Source organism: Pezoporus flaviventris, unplaced genomic scaffold (genome assembly GCF_033815535.1).
Source record: "Pezoporus flaviventris isolate CSIRO_AGI_PZ_B2104156 unplaced genomic scaffold, CSIRO_AGI_Pfla_v1 ptg000154l, whole genome shotgun sequence".
Taxonomy (NCBI): Eukaryota; Metazoa; Chordata; class Aves; order Psittaciformes; family Psittacidae; genus Pezoporus; species Pezoporus flaviventris.
Window position 1 is genome coordinate 31529 of NW_026892702.1, and position 23306 is coordinate 54834.

General features: G+C 53.6%; 1 protein-coding gene and 1 pseudogene across 1 annotated transcript; both read right to left on the reverse strand.

Annotated features, from left to right (window-relative positions):
• Positions 1 to 11668: 11668 nt before the first annotated feature.
• On the reverse strand, positions 11669 to 15708 carry LOC133283181 (SUN domain-containing protein 5-like). The gene is made up of 5 exons (XM_061479721.1): positions 15579 to 15708; positions 14981 to 15065; positions 14315 to 14427; positions 13591 to 13758; positions 11669 to 12339 (listed from the first exon to the last, which is right to left on the reverse strand). The coding sequence occupies exons 3-5, from the start codon at positions 14411 to 14413 to the stop codon at positions 12214 to 12216; spliced, it is 393 nt and encodes a 130-aa protein (XP_061335705.1). The 5' UTR covers positions 14414 to 14427; positions 14981 to 15065; positions 15579 to 15708; the 3' UTR covers positions 11669 to 12213.
• A 2871-nt stretch (positions 15709 to 18579) lies between these two features.
• LOC133283149 (olfactory receptor 14C36-like) lies at positions 18580 to 21926 on the reverse strand (annotated as a pseudogene).
• Between the last annotated feature and the right edge of the window lie 1380 nt (positions 21927 to 23306).

Genomic DNA, 23306 nt, shown 5'->3' on the forward strand with positions numbered 1-23306 from the left:
ATGACAGGTTGGCTGATGTTCCTGCACAGGTCCAATTCCAGCTCAGGAAACATCTCTTACCTCAGCATCTTTGTTTCTGCTGCCGATGCCCATGTCAGAGCCTGAAAGGGAAAAACTCTCTGTTAGAGTATCCACCACCAGAGCTGCTGGGGCTTCCCAGGAGAGGCTTCCCTAGGAAGCCCCGGCAAAAGCCACTGCTTCTTTGGCTCACTCTGTGTGGACACAGAAAAGCCCACGATTTAGCCAGCCACTGTCAGCAATGCTCCCTTGCAGGAGCTGCCTGTCCCAGAGGGTCCACCAACCTCTCTCTGCGCCTTTGCCTGCATTGTCCACGCTGGCAGTGAGGTCCCACAGTAAACACCAGCTGCAATTCACATCACCAAGAGACAGTCACTTGACCTGGGTTGCTAGTGGTCCCTGAAGCACCGTGGTCTCCTCCTGGTTGCCTTGTGGATGGGGCAGCAGCTAAGCTGAGGAGGTGGGGAACACAGGGTGCAGAGACAGGACCTGCCTCTGACCGGAAACCATCACCACAGGCTTCAGGGCATTGTGTAGCCATGAGCTTCAGGTGTGCTCGCTGACCCAGAGCTCTTTCCCATTTCCCCTTACTGCTCCTGTGAGCCCTGAGACCAGGCTACATCAGCCAGGAGAAGTATCAGGAGGGCCATCAGTCGCCCTGCACAGCCCCTCTGGGTATCCCCCAGTTCAGGCTTGGAAATACATACTCCCTTCTCTCGCAGGCTTGCAGACTAAGCAAGCCCTTTGGTCCTGTGGCCAGTGCAGCAGCATGGCTGGGAGGCTACCAGTCTTACTGGTAGCTGAAAAGCAAGTCCTCGTCAAGGACGCACACCAGAAGCACTTGGACCATGCGAGTTTCCACACATATGGGCCAAAAAGGAAAGCTGGCATCCAGCACAACCAGGCTGTTACTCTCAAATATTTGCTCACACAGACTCACCAAGAACCACTGGAAGCAAGAAGACAATGAATCTCAGGAACCTCTTCTTGTGCACGGCCATCTTTTGCCTGAAAAAGGAGGGTGTCCTATGTCTGTCAATGAGGCAAGTTTCGAGCAAACCAGCTGGATTACCACTTCCAGGCACAAAAGCCACTGTTTTGGAAGCCTGCTCCTGACAACACAGCTGCCAGGGAAGAGCCCAGGAGGAGCACTTTCGGTCCACACCTTTCAAAACTGCCAGCAGCTCTTCCCCCAAAGAAGAACGCCAGGACTCACTACTCCCCGAAAGTAAAGAGGTTGAGCAAATCAAGACTTCCGCCTCCGCACCCCTGCGTCTGGCTACACAGCAGGTTCTCCTACCATGACCAAAGTCTGGGCCTCTGGCGAATGTGTGGCAGGGAGTCTGCCCAGCGGCTTTACTCTTGGCTCTCCCTGAGAACGGCCACAACACGAGCAGTGCTCGTGAGAGTGGGAAGCTGGCTGAGGGCCCTCAGACACCTCCTTTCTCCCCGTGTCCAACACAGAAACACGGAGTACATACATACTCCTTTCCCCATCTCTGCTTGACAGCAAAGATGCAGCCTGCAGCGGAGGAAGAGGAGGAAGTTGGCAGCAGCAGCAGCAGTCCCCACTGCTCGAAGCACAGCCGGCAGCACAGCCCAATTCTCACCCGCTCCCTCCCTGCACCCTGACCCCTGCAGCATGAGGCTACCGCCTCCCCAAAAGCCCAACAGCAGAAACAGGTTGTACGTACACAGTGAAGATGCACACGATCAGCAGGTATCTCCACAAGGTACCTGCCAGATGGCAAATGAGGCTGAAGACCGTCCCTGGGCAAAGAAACCAGAGAAAAGTTAGGCCTCTGTCTTGAGGTCTCTTCTCCAGGATGCTCAGCCAAGAGCGTTTTGGCTCCCTGCAGGGAGGCAAGCACCAAGGACTAGGCACCATCTCTCTGGGGTGAAGAGCAGAGCAGCCTGCATTTCCCCAGCCACTTGTGACATTTTGCCAGACTTCTGGCACAGTGCAGCGCTCGGAGTTCACCCCAAGGACTTTGCAGCAAGAGCCAGTGCTGAGCTTACTTGCAAGTGCTGTGGCCTTGTCTTGACGCTTTGGTGGCCCTCGAGAGGATGAGCTGGGAGTGGACTGAGGAAAGCGTTCCACCAGCTCCACCTCTGTGAAAAGGCTCCTGTGGGAGGAAAACAAAAAAGATGCCGATTGCTCTCAGTGCTTGCTGGGAGAGCAAGCCATGCTTTCAGCCACGGCCCACCAGAAGGGGGGTGGGCAATGCACAGGGCTCTTGTGCAGAAGCGTCTGTCAGCTTCCCCATGCTGATCCGTGACCTGCTGGCTGTATTAGGCCGTGTCCCAGCTACCGTCCTAAGCTGATGCCCCATGCACGAGCAGCCAACTTCGTACCTACTCGCCTGGCCGTGGCTCCGCCTTGCAGCCTCTCGTGCTGACCGTTGGTCAGCTGTGGTCTCAAAGGAGACATTTAAGGTCCCTTGGACTCTTTTCCGTGGTGCCTTTCTCCTTGCCATCTCTGGGCAAAGGCAGCCTCCCTGCTCAGCTCTTCCTCCTAAGCCTCAGCAGTCTGGGCTCCTCAGGCAAAACCAGTTCCAGCAGCAGCTCCACGCTGCCCTTCCACGGGAGTGTCCCTGCCCGGGGCAACAGTCACGTGCAGCTGTGGGCTCTTTCCCTGCCCCACAACGCTGTATGTGTGCCAGGTTCTCAGTCAAGATTGGCGGCTCTGATGTCACAGTGGGGCTGAGCAGGGCTCCCTCTGGGCTCCCCTGGGGCAACATGGGGACTAGACCAGACTGGGGCCTGCAGTGTATGGGAAATGGGGTGGGCTGGAGCTGGGCACCATGACCACCCCAGCACATCCTGGCCCTAGGCAAATAAAGCTTATCAGCTACACACAGACAGGAGGGATGACAAGAACAAACATCTCTCCTGTTGCCATGGGAACTCTGTTGTCCCTGCAATTAGCTCCAAGTGGCTGCCTGAGGACAAGCGTCTGCTTCACGGTGTCCCTCCGGGTGGCCACATCCTGCTCGGGGACAGAGCTGGCCTGGCCAAGGATGAGGACATTGAGGGGACATCCCTTGAGGACAAGGGCCTTGGGTGACCAGTGTCCGAGTGCCATCCAGGGAGCCAGAGCCTTGCTGGGGACAGAGTCATTGGGACCCACCATCTGGAGGCAGCTCTGCAGAGTGGGACTCCAGTGACCTGGGTGGGTATGGTGGCCCCAGGCAGTGGCAGGCTGGTGGTCAGGGCAGGGGATATTCTGCTCCGTTCTCTGCACTGGGGAGGCCATGGCTGTGGACTGCCCAAGACTGGGGACTACAGTGTATGGGAAATGGGGTGGGCTGGAGCTGGGCCTTCTGACCACCCCAGCACTCCTTCAAGCCGAACCCTCATCTCCCAGTGCCCAGCATTCACCAGTGCTCCCCATCGCCTCCTGTGACTCAAGATCCCAGTTACCCGGCAGTATCCCCACCTGCCAGTGCACCGCAGCTGTCCTCCCACCTCCCAGTGTTCCCTAATCCCGGGATCCTTCGTGCCCCAGGAAGAGGGGTCATTCCCAGCCCCCTGGTTACCCAAGGGATGGAGAGGGGGCAGGGAGAGTTCTGCTCAGAGACCCCTGGTCTGAGGCTAACATCATCCCTGGGGGAGTCCTGGGTGGAAAGACAGTCCTGGGAGGCAGGCGGTGCTGGGAGATGATAGTGCTGGGAGGTGAGGGGCACTGGGAGATAGGGGGATCTGGCTTTGGGGGGCTGTTGGAGGGTGCTTTTGTGTTGGAGCAGTGGGCAGACACCATAGGAGGCCTGGCTGTCAGGGGTCCTTTGTTCCCCTTCACCAGCCCCAGATGCCTGGGCACTTGCATGTCCAGCTGCCCCGTGCGGGAAGCTGGACTGATGCCAGCAAAGGTGGCTGAAGCCATGCTGGAGGCAGGGGCCTAGGCCAGGCTTGCTGCCAGGGCTGGTGTCTCTGCCAAGTCTGGCTTTGCCCTGGGAGCTCTCAGGGAGGGCAAGGAGGAGTCCTGGGAGGGATAAATCTGCCCCTCACCTTCTCCAGCCTCATCCAGGACTCACCAAACCGCAGAGAAACATGAAGGTCACAGTGCTCAGCATGGCCCTGCTCTTCACTATCCTGCTGTGAACCCCAGCAGATACTCAGGTGAGTCCCCAGTGCCCCGTGGAGGGGCTCAAGGCTGGGAACAGGTCTTGGCTGCAAGATATCAGCTCCCCTGCAGGATGAAATCATAGTGGTGAGCATGAAACCCCTTGAGTTGGCTTCTCCCTTTCCCAAGCAAGAGGAAAGGGAGAAGCCCCAGGAGATACAGCTTTCTGCCTTCCACAGTTCTGTTTCTTCCCAAGCTTCCACGCAGTATAGCTCCTGATACCCAGAGCCCAGCTCCTTCCCTGAATGGTCGGACCTATCTCCGCCCTAGGAGGGCCTGACCCATTCCTTCTCTCGGTGCCCCCACACCCCTCCCTTTTGGGCCCCTTCGTCCTTTTGGTCCCCTCAGGCATCTCCTCCCTGGGACCTCCTCTCTATCCTACCTAGGGTCCCCAGATGCCCTCCCTTTGATCGTTCCCAATGCCTTTGGGACGTCGCCCCCCTCAGTCCTTTGCCTTTCATCCTGTCCACTGTTGTAATGTCCCCAAAAACGCTTCCTTGAACCCCAGCTCCCAAACACTCTCCCAGTCCCCTCACTTTGGTCCTCTGCAGTCGTCCTTCTGCCTCTACCAACCACCACGCTTGAAGTCCCCGTATCTTCTGCACTTGAATTCCTCTACCCCACCTTAACATCCCATACAGTCCTGTCCCTTCAACGCCATCAGCCTGGTTAATTCACGCCAGTGCCCTGTCTTTGCGTCCCAGTCACCCCATCCCCTTTGGAGATCCCTAATTCCCCAGCCTGTCCTTCCCTCTGTCCCCACCCCTGGTCACTGCATGAACAGGTATCCCAGGTGCAACTTGGAGCAATGGGGTGGGGGGAGCAGAAAGGATCTTCCTGCTCAGACCAGAGGGAAGCCATGGGGCTGGGGACCCCTGTACCCCACGCAAAGCCCCACCAAGGTCCAATCCGGACAAGCTCTTTGCTCTCTTTCCCAGGCAGTCTTAGAAGAAAGTGGAGATGATAGCCTGAATGTAAGTACTGGGGTGGACTTAGAGGGCAACCAGTCTGGGGAACTAGATGGCAGCTTGCGACTCACATCCCTTGCTGGTCCCTTGCTGGTACTAGGGACATACATCCTCTCTGGCTGCATCACCACAGAGAGCAGAGTGGCTGAGAGAGTGTGGGCTCCTGTGGTGTCTGTGTAAAGGTGATTCCCTTCCCACATGCCGTGTGCCCCAGGTAAGGGCAGATGAGGGCAAACTGGAGTGTCCCTCTGTCCTGGTTTAAACCCAGATGGTAACTCAGCACCAGGCAGCCGCTCACCCATCCCCTGGGTGGGACGGTGACGGGAATCGGAAGAATATAAAACCTGTACGTGGAGATAAGAACAGTTTAATAATTGAAAGCAAGTAAAATACAGTGATAAAATAAATAATACCAACAATAACAGAAATGATAATAATACTAAGAGGCAACAGAAAAAGAGAAATGAAAATCCAGAAAACACAAGTGTTGCCCAATACAATTGCTCAGCACCCGCTGACCAATACCCAGCCTGATCCAGCATCAAACGGTCCTTTTCGTCCAACTCCCCCAGTTTCTATACCGGTCATGACATGCTGTGGTCTGGAATATCTCTGTGGCTAGTTCAGGTCAGGTGTCCTGTCTCTGCTTCCTCCTGGCTTCTTGTGCCCCTCCTCACTGGCAGAGCAATGAGAGACTGAAAAGTCCTTGATCAGGGTAAGTGCTTGATCAGAACATGAGCAAGCCAGAAGAGGAGGATTACCCTCTCCTTACTTGCAGTGTGCCAGCAGACTCCTGGAATGCCAACTGTTTGAGACCAGTGCTCTGTTTAGACCAGGATCCTATGATACCCTCCTGCAGTTCTGCAGGCTTCCTTTGTTTTCTTCTGAGTGAGCACTCATACAGGTTGCGGGGCAAAGCGGCTACTTAGGGCATGAGAAACAGCAAATAAACTCTGCCTCTGTCACATTCTCGATGATCACCAGCCAGGGAGAGCCGCTTGCACAAATGTGGCAGCTTCAGTGTCACAGGCTCAGAGGAGGCTCTGGCAGAAATGCAGTTGGTTTTCAGCCAAAGATCCCTTGGGAAAGAGAGACCTTGGGAAGATGGTCACAGGGCCTTGGAGAAGACTTCTTCCTCAGATTTGATGTACCCATTTCCCAGTCCCATCAAAAAAAAATGCAACTGCAAGGAAATTTCCTCTTCTCTCCACTGTTTTGTTAACAGGCTGGCAAGCTCTCATACTCTACCCTCCCTAAATCATCTGCATGAAGCGTCCCATCTCCCACTCTAGGTGGCTTCTGTCTGACAGACCAAGTATCATGCCCTCTTTTCCCTCTATGCTTATTTGAGCAGGCATATGGAAGCAAAAGAAGATTCCTTTCCATCTTCCTCGTCTGTCATCACCACTGGCAACTCTCAATGTGGGGCTGTTTCTAGCGGATATTTCTGCATGTTCCCTTCTGAAGAAGGAACAAAAGCAAAATGCTCTTTGATATGATGCTTGCCATACTCTCCAGGTTGGAGTCAGTTCATTAGTATTTGACTAGATGCTCTAAATGAAATTAAATAACTTTCCTGGCAGCCTTGGAAGAACAGATTCAATAGCAAGGTGTGATTTAAATGACGACCCATTGCCGGCAGCTCTAAGAAACCTGAAGGATTTAAAAGCAGCTGGAGGGAATATAATTGCTTTCATAAAATTTGCAGCACGCCACTCTGCATACTTGGGACAGGTTTGCCTATATATATACACTTTTCTTGGTTTTTTTCTGGATAAGTTTGCCCAGAGAGATCAGAGTCTGGATCCTAGAAGCAGGGTAACAGGAAGGACTGCACAAACTGGGACTGAAATTAATCATACATATTTGAAATTAATCATATACAGAGGTCTTTTTCTTACTGAAAGTAATTATAAAAAATGGTGTGATTTTCACTAGCAGTGACTGAAATTACAAATGGCTTGGCAGCAAATTTAATGCATGACTTTGTTTCTTAACGCACTCTGACCCTAAAAAAAGAAAAAAAGTTTTTTAAAAGTCCATTTGTTCAGGGCTAGGAATTGCCAACTGTAATGGATTGTTTTCCCTTGTTAGTTTTGACATGACACCTGGATTTAGCAATTGCCATGAATTAACCTTGAAAAGATCCATCAGAAAGGTGAAAGCTTTTTGGGAAAGCAGAAGCAAAAGAGGCAGGATGGAGGTTAATAGAGGTTTCTTTCAAGTCTATCCACGACAGTTTTATTCTGTCAGGCAACCTGATGTTCAGCTCTTTCCACAGTTCAGTGCTCAGTTACCTACCCAGGTTCACTAAACTGGCTTATCAATGGACGCACCTCGCTGCGTAGATGACCTTTCTGACCGCCTGGGAAGTGATTTGTGGAACTCATGTGCTCAGAGTTGCATGCTGCAAAGGCTGCACATAAAACATTCTTACTTGCTGAAACCACATCAAGTAACTCCAAAAGAGGCTTTCAAAAGTAGTGAGTACCTCTAAGTGGCATAATCTCCCTGAACCTCAGATCGTAACACAGCCTGCTGATCTCACGGAAATCTTATGAAAGTTAATTATTTTGTGTGTGTGTGAAACTCACAGATTCTGTAATTAAGCCTTTCGTTGAAAAGAAAGTAAAGAAATCAATAATGCTAGATTCAGGGAGTAATTTGCAACACAAATGGTTTAGTATCCCACATTAAGCATAGGAAGCGAGACAAAATACTGAAGTCTGAGCACTCTTCGCTTTGTGCCCTGAGAGGGGCAGGGAAAAAATAGCAGACGTTAATGGAATTTAAAGTAACATGCTATATAACCACCAGAGGGATAGCTCCCGGTATGGTTGCTCACACATAATACACATTGCTACCATATCATAATACACATTATCTATCTTACATGACCCTGGTTCTAACATCTTCCTTTTCCCTTTTATCTTCACTACAATATTTTAACCTTCCAGTCATAAAACAAAGGCAAATAGCCTGCACACAGCGTCAGTTTGGATAAATATTTCAAACAGCACTGGTGGAGTCCTAGCTCTGCAGATGCTTGTTATACCAACAGACGATTGGATCTTTTCCCCTTTCTCACCTACAGCATTATCCCATGGAGAGTCAGTTTTATGATCACATCTCCGTGCTGTCCAAGATTTGCTATATCAGTTTCTTACAGGAAGTAAAGCTAACACGAAAAAGCTGTTTTATGAATAAAAAAGAGACATACGCAACCAACTGCTGCCTACAAGGAGCAAGGAGCATTGGCAGACATAAGAGCACTGGTGGAAAATTGTAGGAGCTGTAGGGAGAAGATTTTGGTAGTGGGGAGAGTATCCTGAGGGTGAATTGGAGTGATTCCAGTAAAATCTACAAGCGGCTGCTTAGAAGTTTCTATTCAGGTACCGCAGGGAGGTACTGGATGCTCCCTCCACATTTCATGACACTAGGAAACCCTACAAAGCCAAGACAAGCAAAGAGCAAAATACCGAATCCTTACTCAAGTCCTGTACCTGTACACTGACCTTTAGGATACTTCCCATGAGACAAGCTAAGCAGGGAGCTTAAATCCTGTAAAGTAGAGGAGCTGGTATCTCAAAAAAACAGTTTTGCTCAGGTAACTGCAGTTACCATTTTCATTTAATATTGCATTACTACTTTATGCTGAAATTGGGCTAGGATAAAGCCAATAGCCTTCCTTTGGACCCTTCAGAGTGCACACGGCTTGCAGGGTTAACTCCTGTAAGAGACAATTGCTATTTTGGTTTGAGGTGCTTTGCAGTCTTTCAGAAAATACCCCCACACAACGCTTTCTTCAGCAAAAGAGATAACTTTTTTTTTAATTCTAAAGGAGAAATCCAGATGCTCCAAATGGAAGGTACATGTCTTCTAGATATGATGCTGTGTGTAGCTTGTGGCACAGGTTCACAGCCTGGACATCTGAGCGTGAAGAAAATAAAAGCTACATCTTACTGATGCCCCCAAACTGCCAAAACATGCTTTACTGGAATTCCTCTGCTCAGCCAACAGCTCGTAGAGAGCATGTATCTTCTCCGGTGAGAGGTCTTGTACCATGCTGTTAAAGGATGCTGCTATACACTTATTTAGGCTACCCAGAGGGATTAATTTATCAGTTTTTTCTTCTTCTTGCTGCTGTAGACCCTGTCTTTTGGTTATTTCTGAGCACTGTAGTAGAACCAGAGAGCTGGAGGATCTCCAGTTAGGTTTGTGTTTTCACCACCAGTCCCTAGGGTGAGGAATTCAGCAAGGCTGTTGCTAAAGAGCAGCAGCTTCCGTAACAAAAAGTAGAGGAAAACCAAAACCTCATTCCAAAACATACTGCATGCAGCAGGCCTTGTCCTTACTAGACTTCTCTTTAAAATCCAGAGAGGAGGTATGTCTTGCAGTTACCCTGGAAGTGAGTAATTTGGGAATTTCTGACATAAATAAAATTACAGTGAGCAGTTCTAGAAGTGGCTTGATTTTTTTTACGTGCTGGCAGGTAAGGGTCAGTATGTCTTCCCACAGAGCAACAGTGAGCCGTGTTTTAATATAAAGTAGCCTCTTCTTTTCTAGAAGATGAATGAAGGAGACATTTGAACACTGACATTTTATACAGTCTCTTGTATTCAGTTTTGGAATACCTGCTCTCTCTTTTGACCTCCGACATTCCCTCTACATGGCTCCTCTACTGCTTCCAATATGAGTCTAATAAAAAACACTCCCCAAGAGCTGGTCTCTTGCCTTCAGCTGCAGTGCGAGGGGGTGTGCATGGCTGAGGATGACTGTCTGTCTTCATTCCATGTCTGTGCCGCAGCCAAAACCCAGCAAGGTGAGGACGAAGGGAGAGGAGCAGCGTGAGCAAGGCAGAGAGCTCTGAGAGCATCATGTCACTTGAGTGGAGCTAAACACTGCCCTGTGAATGCAGCACAGCCCTTCTCTACATGCTCTCTCCCAGGCAGGGCTGTGTGTCCCGCAGGAACAGGGGTTTCGCCAAGGACACAGCCCATCTCAACACTCCCCTTTGCAGTGCACACAGGTGGCTTCTCTGAAGGGTGTAGCCAGAAACACAGATGCTCTGCATGACCTTTGCCATGGGTTAAATACCACAGACAAGTCCCCTGGAGCACCAACACTTAAGGAGAGAGAATCACAAATTACAGCCTGAAAGACTCCTAGAATCTTAGAAGATGGGGACCTTTTTGAATAGGAACCTTGAGATGTTATGGGATGTGCTCTGGTGACGAAGCTTGTGCTTGCTGCTGGGGGGACCCACAGAGAAAAGGCTGAGTGGGAGGAGGGCTCAGGACTCACCCTGCTCCCCTGGGACAAGCCCTGTCTCAACGGGTCTCCCAGAGCTGCCCTGGGACAGGACCTTCCCTCAACCCTCAGGTGTCACGCAGCAGGCAGGAGCACACAGACAGGGGCTGTCCCTGGCTTGGACAGGAAGAACTGGTGAGATGAAGCTCCACTCTTGGGCCCAGGACCTTGCTGCTCTGCCCGCAGACCCCAGCGCAGGGGATCAGCCATGGATGGGGGAGTAAGGGGGAAAAGCCTGGCAGATGTGCCCCATGGAGGGGAGCCACTGAACATGAGCAACTGAACCTTGCCTGCTTCTTCCATGCTGAGCTGTAACCGATCTCCTCATACACGGCCTCAGGGAAGGGCTCCCAAGCTCTCCCAGAGCTTCTGGACAGTGGCAGAACTGTCCCAGAACAGGCAGAGAGGGGACAGGAACCCACTCTGCTCCCCCAGCTTTGGTCCTTTGGGCATTGCCTTAGCAGAGGGAAGTGACAAAGTCCCACAGTGTGCAGCCGAGAACTGGGGAACCCTCTGGCCCAGGCAGCTGCTGCCATTGTGGACACAAAAGCTGTGCTGCCCAGGAGGGTCCCGTCATGCAGGGGCTGGCAGATGGACACATAGTGGTTGTAGGGCGTGATGGTGAGACGATAAAATCGTCTGTGTTTGAGGAGAGAAAGAAAAGGACCTGGGCAGCACATCCCAGGAAGAAGGTGGCCCTGGTGTTCCAGAGGGACCTGGCAATGGCTTTAGTGACAGCGGTGGACATGGAGCACAGGTCCAGCAGGGGGAGGTCGAGGAGGAAGAAGTACATGGGGTGTGAAGGCACCGGTTGCAAGCTGTGGTGGTGATGAGGAGTTCGTTGCCCAGGAGTACAGTCAGGTAGATGCCGAGGAAGAGTCAGACATGCAAGAGCTGCAGCTCCCATGTGCATGCAAATGGCAGAAGGAGGAATTGGGTGACGGAGCTGCCACTGGACATTTGCTTGAGCCTGTTATGGGGGGCTTTCCAAAAGGGAAAAGACAGTGACAATTTAGGGGAGAATTCTCTGGGTGAAACCTGATGCATTTCTCACAGAACACCCTGAAACTGCCTCTTCTCTGGTTTCAGGAAGACTTTTGGCAGGTCCCTTCCATGAGCTCTGGTTGGTGCAGGCTGAGGGTGTCCCTGGAAGGAGGGGGCTCTGCTGGGGCTCTGGCAGAGCCAGTCCTGCCCTCCAGCAGTAAGGAAAGAGGAACACGGCAGGAGCGCGTATGGAGGTGTTGTGTCAGATGAAATTCACACGAGATATCAAAGAGTTTTTCAGAAGATCTCACCTGTCCATCAGCTTTGGTCTCAGCTGCCCTGTGCTGGCTCTTTCAGCAGGGAGAGGACTTTACCCAGACTGCTCCAACTCGCAGCCCCTGGGGTGCAGGGACCCTACTTGAAATGACAACCCTGGGTACCCCTGGCTGCACAGCTGGCTGCACACCCCTGAAACCACCCCCGGGAGAAGGCAGGCATCACACACACCCCTTTGATGGTGCACTGGGGAATCCAATGCTTCTCCAGCCCTGCTACTGGGAAATTAAAAGAGGAAGCTCACAAGCCCCTGGCAGCCCCAAGGAGCTGTCCCAAGGGTTGTGGGTGACCCACATCCGCTGCCTGCAGGCTGCCCTGTAGCCCTGTCAGCGGGTGCTGCTACCCATCCCCCAGTGGACCTTCCTGCACACCTTACTTTAGAGACAGATCCTCTACACCACTCTGATCTGACAAACCATTTATCCCTCCTCCCTCATTTCTCTTTTTTATTTGTGCTCTTTTTCTTGTCTGGTTTCAGCTGAGGTTTTCTTGTTCTTCCATCTTTCCATGAACCTGCACTCGATAAATGCAGGTGTAGGCTGTGTTTCCCCAGTTGCTCTTCACAATAAGTTTGATGTGCGCAAAGGCTCTGTGCGTGTTCTGTGAAGAGAGTGACAAGAAAACTGAGGTGTTAAGTGTGACGGTGCAATTGACGTTTCTCCCCCTGCCTGCCCTGCTCCTGCTCAGGAACAAGCTTCCAAAAGTGGGTAGGAGTGGCTGTAGGCATCTGAGGCTCACTGCTGGTACCAGGGCTCCTGCAGAGACTGGAGGCACGGGAAGGGAGAAGACATCCTCTGGAACCTGGCCTGCTGGCGACCGCGCCTCCCTTCCCTTTGCCCCTTTACCTCTGCAGCTTGCTCTGAGCTGACAGAGAGGCTGGGGAGGTCCTCCTATGCGTGAGACAGTTGGTGTGAAAGTCCATTAAGCTCCCGCCATGCTCTCTGCCTGCCTTCCTCCTGGCAGGTGTGAGGGCACCAGGAGAAAAGGGACGTGTTGTGCTGGGAGGAAAGGACACTGTCCAGCCTGTCAGCAGGCCACAGGGTGGAGCGACAATGCTGCCCGGCAGCTTCCCCCACCAGGTATCCCTATTTCTCCTGGCACGAAGATGTTGCTTTGGTGGAGAGGCCATGTGTGCAGCTGGCTCTGCTGAAGGCAGCAGCTGCAGCAGGGGTCTCTCAGGACTTAAGCTCCCACAGGAGCAACCCTGCCCTTGCAAACCTGTTGCTGCTACCCCTACCGCATGCTACTCAGTCCTCCCAGCTCCACCAGGCCTCCTCGGCAGTGGTCTGGGCCCCTGCGCCAGGGGAGAGAGCATTCACGCTCTTCCTGCCACGGACTTGCAGGCACTGCTGGTTTTCTCCTGGGCATCTTGCCTTCATGCACAGACTGTACCTTCAGAGGGAAGGTTTGAATAGCCTCTTTTGTCACGTTGTACATGAACATCCCAAGGAGAGTTTCCTCTTCTCTGTCTGCATTCGATCCCTCAAGGGAAAAGCACAAGGAGGAAGGAGAGAAGCTCAGACTTGTCCCGGCAAAGAGGATGTTTGTATGTGCTGGATCAGCATATACTGCATGGGCTGTTGTCTACTGAGCCTCTCCTGGGGCTCTAGCAGTAGTTAAGCACTGTCTCAACCTTGTGTTTTATTCAAGAGCCCTGAGGTGCTCTCACCAGAATGAGTCTTGAGAGGGATGGAACCCCTAGAGCCCCTGAAGTATCCTGCAAGTGCACTGCAGGGCTTAGGAGAAAGCAGGACACAAATCTCCAAGGACTTGCTTGCACAAAGCAAGCAAGTTCCAGTCACGGCTTTGCCCCAGGGCCATGCCAGCCAGAAGCACCCAGCAGAGACTTACAAAGACAGCGATGTCTCGGGGGGCACTGGTGACGGTCCCGGATGGAGAGACCTCTTTGTAGATGTGCTGCACACTGACAGCAGTCAGATGGACTCGTGCTCGCAACCTGATGACCACCTGGCCCTGGTGCCCTTGTAATGGCCAGCAGTTTCCTGGGGAAATATCCGGCTGCAATCAGAACGTGAGAGTTAATGAAACGTGAGCCCATGTTCAGTTCAACACAGCTGCTCATGTAGCCTGAAGCACAGGTGCTGGTGTGTCTGGGGGGTCTAGTCCAGCTTGAAAATGAGGCACGTGTGAGGAAATGGACAAAAGCAGCAGCCTCTCAGTATTATGAAAAGAGGAGAATACCTGTTACTAAGCCAACCTAGTCAGGCCCTTACAGACACAGCTCTCTGCCCAGTGGCTCTGCAGAGGACCCCCTGCCTCCCACCCCAGAAAAGAACTGTTAGGGCTGAGTATGGAAATGAGGTCACCAGGGAGAATGTCGTTCACCCAGCTGTGACTGAGGACTCTGGGCAAGATGCCGCAGTTGAGCTCTGTTCCCCTCCTGAGGGGAGCCACTGCTTTCGATCGAGGCCAGCCCTGAGTCCAAGCTTTGGCTTCAGGCAACAGATCAGCACTGTGGGCTTGAGCATTACCACTGGACTGAGAGGACAATGCCCAAGGTCAGTCCCCAGCTTCTCAGGAAGGAAACATGCACTGGTGGTTTCTGCTACAATACCTCCAAAATCGTATCAGGAGGGTTGGGAGTGTGGAAGAACCATAAAACCCTGCAGCCCCAATTCTCTTTGCAGTCATAGGTCTTTGAAGTTCTCTGCATGTCAATGGTGGCACCTGTAAGGAAGGGAGAGCAGGTGACTGCACGAGGCCACCGAGTAGGAGGACCCTGTGCTCAGACGCCCTTTCTGATGCTGCTGGACAGCTCCACGTCTGTCAGTCCTCTCCTCATCTCCATGCTGGTAGGGGTGCCTAGCTGCGCAGGATGACAGCACCCATATGCCTGGTGTCTGCTCCTCTCAGCGCCACAAGTAGAAGGCCTGAGGGTGCTGGTGAATGAGGGCAGACCAAAGCTGAGGGCTTGCTGTGTGGGCAATAAAGGATGACGCATCCGTTCTCTTTCCAAATGCATTGATGAGGAAGAGAGCCCCTCCGTCAGCCCTGGAATGTGTGTGGGGGGGGGGGGGGGAACAGTGCCAGAGGCACCTGCGCAGAGGCGGAACCAGGAGGGAATCCAAGAGAGCCACTGCCACAGACTTGCTCTCAGACCTCATGAAGCTCCCCTGCTTTCAGCTCCCCTGCTTAGGAGAGCAGCACCTGGAGGACATCCTCCTTTGGGGAGTGCTACAGACAAGTGCATGGCAAGGAGAATGGGCTGCTGTGTCCATACCAGAACTTTTCAGGGCCCAGTCAGATCTTCCGACGAAGACTTCCAAAGCCAACTCCAGTGCTGCCGGGTTCACCTCCTGCCTCTCCTGGGAAAGACACAAACAAGCACAGAAAATGAGCACTTCAGCAGTCAGTTCAGCATGGCTACCAGCGCCCAGAAAGGCAAAGAGTCAGTGTCAGAAATACAAGGCAAGCCTTGTCCAGTAAGCTGAGAGACTGCAGCTGACGTGAGCCACAAGCACAGTATATGTGGCCACGACCATGGGGTCCTCACTCCCTTGTTCCCACCTTCCATGCTCAGGCCATGTCCACAAAGGCTGGCCATGGGAGTGGGCCTGGGTCTCCCTGCTGCTCAGGGCCCAGCCAGAGCAGCCAAAGGTGCCCGTGCCAAGGGAAGGATGCTGGAAGATTTCTACTGCCTGAAGCACCAGTTAACCTGGGCCTAGAGAAGGGCCTGGGCAGTGCCAAAGCTCACCCAGCAATCCCCTGGCACAAGCTGGCTTGCTGCGCTCAGCAGGCTGAGCCCACTACTAATCCCAGGTAGTGCTTCCTCAGGGCTTCTGCCCAGCCAAGCCTTCTTCTCCAAAATGCAGGGTTACCTTCTTCAAACTGCTTATCTCCACCTCCAGCTGAGCCACCTCCTCCAGCAGAAGCTGCAACTTTTGGGTTTGCTCTGTCAACAAGGCGTGCAAATTCCTGCAGGAACAGGAAAGCAGATGTTGTCAGAGAGCAGCCCATTCCCTCTGCAAGGAGCAGAGACACAGGGCTTTCTGGTTTGTGAATGCTTCCCTTCCTCCCCACGCTGAAAGAAAGGCAATGGCCAGAGGGAAGTACAGGAGCCGTGGCTGTTAGAAAAATGGGTGCAGGTAGCACGAGGTTGTCCTGGGTTCAGCCGTAGCAGGAATTTCTCTCCTTCTTAGTAGCTGGTGCAGCACTGTGGTTTTGACTTTCAGCCTGGGAACAGCGCTGATAACACCGCTGGTTTTAGTTGGTGCTCAGTAATGTTTACTCTGACCAAGGACATTCTGAGTCTCATGCTTTGCCAGGGAGGAGGGGAAGCCGGGAGGAAGCAGAGAGAGGACGCTGCACCCAAACTAGCCAAAGAGGTATTCCATACCACAGCACGTCATGCCCAGTATATAAACGGGGCAGTTACCCGGAAGGGCTAGATCACGGCTCTGGTCGGGCTGGGAACCATTAAGCCGGTGGGGAGCGGTTGTATTCTCTTCCCTTGTCATTCCCTTTATCATTATTATTACTGGTGGTAGCAGCAGTGGTTTGTGTTACACCTTAGTTACTGGAGTGTTCTTGTCTCAACCCGTGGGAGTTACATTCTTTTGATTCTCCTCCCCATCCCTCGGGGAGCAGGGGGACAGAGAAGAGGGGGAGTGAGCGAGCGCCTGCGTGGTTCTGAGTTACGGGCTGGGCTTAAACCATGACAGGTTGGCTGATGTTCCTGCACAGGTCCAATTCCAGCTCAGGAAACATCTCTTACCTCAGCATCTTTGTTTCTGCTGCCGATGCCCATGTCAGAGCCTGAAAGGGAAAAACTCTCTGTTAGAGTATCCACCACCAGAGCTGCTGGGGCTTCCCAGGAGAGGCTTCCCTAGGAAGCCCCGGCAAAAGCCACTGCTTCTTTGGCTCACTCTGTGTGGACACAGAAAAGCCCACGATTTAGCCAGCCACTGTCAGCAATGCTCCCTTGCAGGAGCTGCCTGTCCCAGAGGGTCCACCAACCTCTCTCTGTGCCTTTGCCTGCATTGTCCACGCTGGCAGTGAGGTCCCACAGTAAACACCAGCTGCAATTCACATCACCAAGAGACAGTCACTTGACCTGGGTTGCTAGTGGTCCCTGAAGCACCGTGGTCTCCTCCTGGTTGCCTTGTGGATGGGGCAGCAGCTAAGCTGAGGAGGTGGGGAACACAGGGTGCAGAGACAGGACCTGCCTCTGACCGGAAACCATCACCACAGGCTTCAGGGCATTGTGTAGCCATGAGCTTCAGGTGTGCTCGCTGACCCAGAGCTCTTTCCCATTTCCCCTTACTGCTCCTGTGAGCCCTGAGACCAGGCTACATCAGCCAGGAGAAGTATCAGGAGGGCCATCAGTCGCCCTGCACAGCCCCTCTGGGTATCCCCCAGTTCAGGCTTGGAAATACATACTCCCTTCTCTCGCAGGCTTGCAGACTAAGCAAGCCCTTTGGTCCTGTGGCCAGTGCAGCAGCATGGCTGGGAGGCTACCAGTCTTACTGGTAGCTGAAAAGCAAGTCCTCGTCAAGGACGCACACCAGAAGCACTTGGACCATGCGAGTTTCCACACATATGGGCCAAAAAGGAAAGCTGGCATCCAGCACAACCAGGCTGTTACTCTCAAACATTTGCTCACACAGACTCACCAAGAACCACTGGAAGCAAGAAGACAATGAATCTCAGGAACCTCTTCTTGTGCACGGCCATCTTTTGCCTGAAAAAGGAGGGTGTCCTATGTCTGTCAATGAGGCAAGTTTCGAGCAAACCAGCTGGATTACCACTTCCAGGCACAAAAGCCACTGTTTTGGAAGCCTGCTCCTGACAACACAGCTGCCAGGGAAGAGCCCAGGAGGAGCACTTTCGGTCCACACCTTTCAAAACTGCCAGCAGCTCTTCCCCCAAAGAAGAACGCCAGGACTCACTACTCCCCGAAAGTAAAGAGGTTGAGCAAATCAAGACTTCCGCCTCCGCACCCCTGCGTCTGGCTACACAGCAGGTTCTCCTACCATGACCAAAGTCTGGGCCTCTGGCGAATGTGTGGCAGGGAGTCTGCCCAGCGGCTTTACTCTTGGCTCTCCCTGAGAACGGCCACAACACGAGCAGTGCTCGTGAGAGTGGGAAGCTGGCTGAGGGCCCTCAGACACCTCCTTTCTCCCCGTGTCCAACACAGAAACACGGAGTACATACATACTCCTTTCCCCATCTCTGCTTGACAGCAAAGATGCAGCCTGCAGCGGAGGAAGAGGAGGAAGTTGGCAGCAGCAGCAGCAGTCCCCACTGCTCGAAGCACAGCCGGCAGCACAGCCCAATTCTCACCCGCTCCCTCCCTGCACCCTGACCCCTGCAGCATGAGGCTACCGCCTCCCCAAAAGCCCAACAGCAGAAACAGGTTGTACGTACACAGTGAAGATGCACACGATCAGCAGGTATCTCCACAAGGTACCTGCCAGATGGCAAATGAGGCTGAAGACCGTCCCTGGGCAAAGAAACCAGAGAAAAGTTAGGCCTATGTCTTGAGGTCTCTTCTCCAGGATGCTCAGCCAAGAGCGTTTTGGCTCCCTGCAGGGAGGCAAGCACCGAGAACTAGGCACCACCTCTCTGGGGTGAGGAGCAGAGCAGCCTGCATTTCCCCAGCCACTTGTGACATTTTGCCAGACTTCTGGCACAGTGCAGCGCTCTGAGTTCACCCCAAGGACTTTGCAGCAAGAGCCAGTGCTGAGCTTACTTGCAAGTGCTGTGGCCTTGTCTTGACGCTTTGGTGGCCCTCGAGAGGATGAGCTGGGAGTGGACTGAGGAAAGCGTTCCACCAGCTCCACCTCTGTGAAAAGGCTCCTGTGGGAGGAAAACAAAAAAGATGCCGATTGCTCGCAGTGCTTGCTGGGAGAGCAAGCCATGCTTTCAGCCACGGCCCACCAGAAGGGGGGTGGGCAATGCACAGGGCTCTTGTGCAGAAGCGTCTGTCAGCTTCCCCATGCTGATCCGTGACCTGCTGGCTGTATTAGGCCGTGTCCCAGCTACCGTCCTAAGCTGATGCCCCATGCACGAGCAGCCAACTTCGTACCTACTCGCCTGGCCGTGGCTCCGCCCTGCAGCCTCTCGTGCTGACCGTTGGTCAGCTGTGGTCTCAAAGGAGACATTTAAGGTCCCTTGGACTCTTTTCCGTGGTGCCTTTCTCCTTGCCATCTCTGGGCAAAGGCAGCCTCCCTGCTCAGCTCTTCCTCCTAAGCCTCAGCAGTCTGGGCTCCTCAGGCAAAACCAGTTCCAGCAGCAGCTCCACGCTGCCCTTCCACGGGAGTGTCCCTGCCCGGGGCAACAGTCACGTGCAGCTGTGGGCTCTTTCCCTGCCCCACAACGCTGTATGGGTGCCCAGTTCTCAGTCAAGATTGGCGGCTCTGATGTCACAGTGGGGCTGAGCAGGGCTCCCTCTGGGCTCCCCTGGGGCAACATGGGGACTGGACCAGACTGGGGGCTGCAGGGTATGGGAAATGGGGTGGGCTGGAGCTGGGCACTGTGACCACCCCAGCACTTCCTGGCCCTAGGCAAATAAAGCTTATCAGCTACACACAGACAGGAGGGATGACAAGAACAAACATCTCTCCTGTTGCCATGGGAACTCTGTTGTCCCTGCAATTAGCTCCAAGTGGCTGCCTGAGGACAAGCGTCTGCTTCACGGTGTCCCTCCGGGTGGCCACATCCTGCTCGGGGACAGAGCTGGCCTGGCCAAGGATGAGGACATTGAAGGGACATCCCTTGAGGACAAGGGCCTTGGGTGACCAGTGTCCGAGTGCCATCCAGGGAGCCAGAGCCTTGCTGGGGACAGAGTCATTGGGACCCACCATCTGGAGGCAGCTCTGCAGAGTGGGACTCCAGTGACCTGGGTGGGTATGGTGGCCCCAGGCAGTGGCAGGCTGGTGGTCAGGGCAGGGGATATTCTGCTCCGTTCTCTGCACTGAGGAGGCCATGGCTGTGGACTGCCCAAGACTGGGGACTACAGTGCATGGGAAATGGGGTGGGCTGGAGCTGGGCCTTCTGACCACCCCAGCACTCCTTCAAGCCGAACCCTCATCTCCCAGTGCCCAGCATTCACCAGTGCTCCCCATCGCCTCCTGTGACTCAAGATCCCAGTCACCTGGCAGTATCCCCACCTGCCAGTGCACCGCAGCTGTCCTCCAACCTCCCAGTGTTCCCTAAGCCCGGGATCCTTCGTGCCCCAGGAAGAGGGGTCATTCCCAGCCCCCTGGTTACCCAAGGGATGGAGAGGGGGCAGGGAGAGTTCTGCTCAGAGACCCCTGGTCTGAGGCTAGCAACATTCCTGGGGGAGTTCTGGGCGAAAACACAGTCCTGGGAGGCAGGCGGGGCTGGGAGACGATAGTGCTGGGAGGTGAGGGGCACTGGGAGATAGGGGGATCTGGCTTTGGGGGCTGCTGGAAGGTGCTTTTGTGTTGGAGCAGTGGGCAGACACCATAGGACGCCTGGCTGTCAGGGGTCCTTTGTTCCCCTTCACCAGCCCCAGATGCCTGGGCACTTGCATGTCCAGCTGCCCCGTGCAGGAAGCTGGACTGATGCCAGCAAAGGTGGCTGAAGCCATGCTGGAGGCAGGGGTGACTCTGTGCCTAGGCCAGGCTTGCTGCCAGGGCTGGTGTCTCTGCCAAGTCTGGCTTTGCCCTGGGAGCTCTCAGGGAGGGCAAGGAGGAGTCCTGGGAGGGATAAATCTGCCCCTCACCTTCTCCAGCCTCATCCAGGACTCACCAAACCGTAGAGAAACATGACGGTCACAGTGCTCAGCATGGCCCTGCTCTTCACTATCCTGCTGTGAACTCCAGCAGATGCTCATGTGAGTCCCCAGTGCCTCGAGGAGGGGCTCAAGGCTGGGAACAGGTCTTGGCTGCAAGATATCAGCTCCCCTGCAGGATGAAATCATAGTGGTGAGCATGAAACCCCTTGAGTTGGCTTCTCCCTTTCCCAAGCAAGAGGAAAGGGAGAAGCCCAAGGTGATGCAGCTTTCTGCCTTCCACAGTTCTGTTTGTTCCCAAGCTTCCATGCAGTATAGCTCCTGATACCCAGAGCCCAGCTCCTTCCCTGAATGGTCGGACCTATCTCCGCCCTAGGAGGGCCTGACCCATTCCTTCTCTCGGTTCCTTCCTCTACCCGACATTAACATCCCATACAGTCCTGTCCCTTCAACGCCATCAGCCTGGTTAATTCACGCCAGTGCCCTGTCTTTGCGTCCCAGTCATCCCATCCCCTTTGGAGATCCCTAATTCCCCAGGCTGTCCTTCCCTCTGTCCTCACCCCTGGTCACTGCATGAACAGGTATCCCAGGTGCAACTTGGAGCAATGGGGTGGGGGGAGCAGAAGGGATCTTCCTGCTCAGACCAGAGGGAAGCCATGGGCCTGGGGAGGCTGGGGACCCCTGTACCCCACACAAAGCCCCACCAAGGTCCAATCCGGATAAGCTCTTTGCTCTCTTTCCCAGGCAGTCTTAGAAGAAAGTGGAGATGATAGCCTGAATGTAAGTACTGGGGTGGACCCAGAGGGCAACCAGTCTGGGGAACTAGATGGCAGTTTGCGTCTCCCATCCCTTGCTGGTCCCTTGCTGGTACTGGGACATGCCAGTGACCAGTGAGCTTTTGTGGTCTCTCTCAGGAGAGCTTGAGGATCTGGGAAAATTCACAGAACTGCTCCACAGCATTGCCTTGGCAGAAAGGTAAAGAAAATGTATTAGCTGTTTGCAGCCCCGCACAGAGAAACCCACTGCCTCATGCAGCTGCTGCTATGTGGACACAAGCTCTGCTGCCCTGAAGGGTCCTGTAGTGCAGGGATTTGCAAATGGCCACGTAGTGGCCATAGGACATGACACTGAGAAGAGAAAATTCTGCTGAAATAAAAAAGACAAACAGAAGAACCTGTGCAGCACATCCCAGGTAGAAGATGGCCCTGGTGTTCTGGAGGGAATTTGCCATGGATTTAGGGACAATGGTAGAGGTGGAGCCCAGGTCCAGGAGGGAGGGGCTGATGAGGAAGAAGTACATGGGGGTGTGGAGGTGCTGGTCGCAGGCTGTGCTGCTGCTGCTGAGGCCGTTGCGCAGGAGCGCAGCCAGGAGTATGCCCCGGAAGAGCCAGAAGTTCCGGAGCTGCAGCTCCCGCTTGTCTGAGAATGGCAGGAGGAGGAGCTGGGTGATGGAGCTGCTGTTGGACATTTACTGCCTCTGGGCATGGGGCGCTGTCATCGGAGAAAAAGGCAGTGACAGGTTAGGACAGGAGGGATGTCCGATACAGAAGTTCAATTTACACACGACTCTGCTCCCACTGCCCAACCTACTCACCAAGAGTAAAAAAACATCAATGCTCAGGATCCTTCCCTAGCAGGTAAATGCTGCCTCAGTGTCTTTCAGAAGGACGCTCTGAAGAAGTGCTCAGAGGGACTGGAAATTGGAGCAGCATCACCCACCCAGCACTTCCCTTTCCTGCGAGGGGTTGTTCCTTCCCGCTGTGATAAACACATAAATGTATTGGCTTTCACAAATCATGGGTGTTGCTATGTGGCTATAACTGTATGAGTTTGCAAAGCCTGCTAAAGGCAGAAGATTAGACAACAAGTTGAAAATGGCCAGAACTCTTGAGCAAAATGGAGTCACATAGCAAAAGAACTTGTAAAGGTAAAAGAAAAGGGGGGGGGGGGGGAAGGGGGGGGGGGGGGCGGAGGGGTTGATATAAGAAAAGCTAGTGCCTGGAAAACATAGGGTTAAAGTACTTTGAGACTAACTTAGGTCGAAGATAAAGAACAATGTTTGTCTGGCAGAACGAGTTGCTGAATGTGCATTTGCCTTTCGCTGTGTGTTGCTGTGTGCATGCCTGGGCACCTTTAGCTAAAGTCCCCCTGTCACAGCGGCATGCTTGATGGAAAACTCCCGTGTTACCAGGACATTGCTAATGGTCTGCTGCTGTTACTGACTGGCATTTCTCCCCTCTTTGGTGAGGAAGGTAAAGGCAAGAGAGACAAAGCCAAGGGGCAGATAAAATACATCCCTCAAGGGCTTTTAGAAGGCCTCCCAAAGGAAAGATCTAGTCTCTGATACAGACTGGACTGACATGCCCTGTCCATGTGGCAGGGCAAGATCATGGCTGGAACTGAGCTGGCAATGGAACTGGTTCCAAGTCCAGAGCCCTCCTAGCTCCAGCCAGACATTGCTGGATGCCCCTGCTCTGACAGCTGATCCCCAGTGTGTGAGAAGTGTCTGATCCACCGTCTGCTTATGCCCTTTGAACAGCTTGTGATGTGTGAGCGCGCATCAGCATTGAATAGCTGAGCTAGTGAAAGGCAAAGATGTGTTCCTTGGCCTCCCTCTGGGCCAAGGCAGGGGAGCAGGGCTGCTGTGCTGTGGCTGGTCACTCCGCTAAGGTGGTCGTGTGTTCTCAGAAGGTGGGGATGCTCAAGGGCTGGTAGCTGCAAAGCAGAGGAGGAGGGGCGGGCAGACTGCCTTACCTTACCCAGGTAGTAGTCCTGGTTTTGGCTGAGTTCATTCTCTTCCCTGTAGCTGGTGCAGTGCTCTCTTTTGGCTTTAGTCTGAGAACAATGC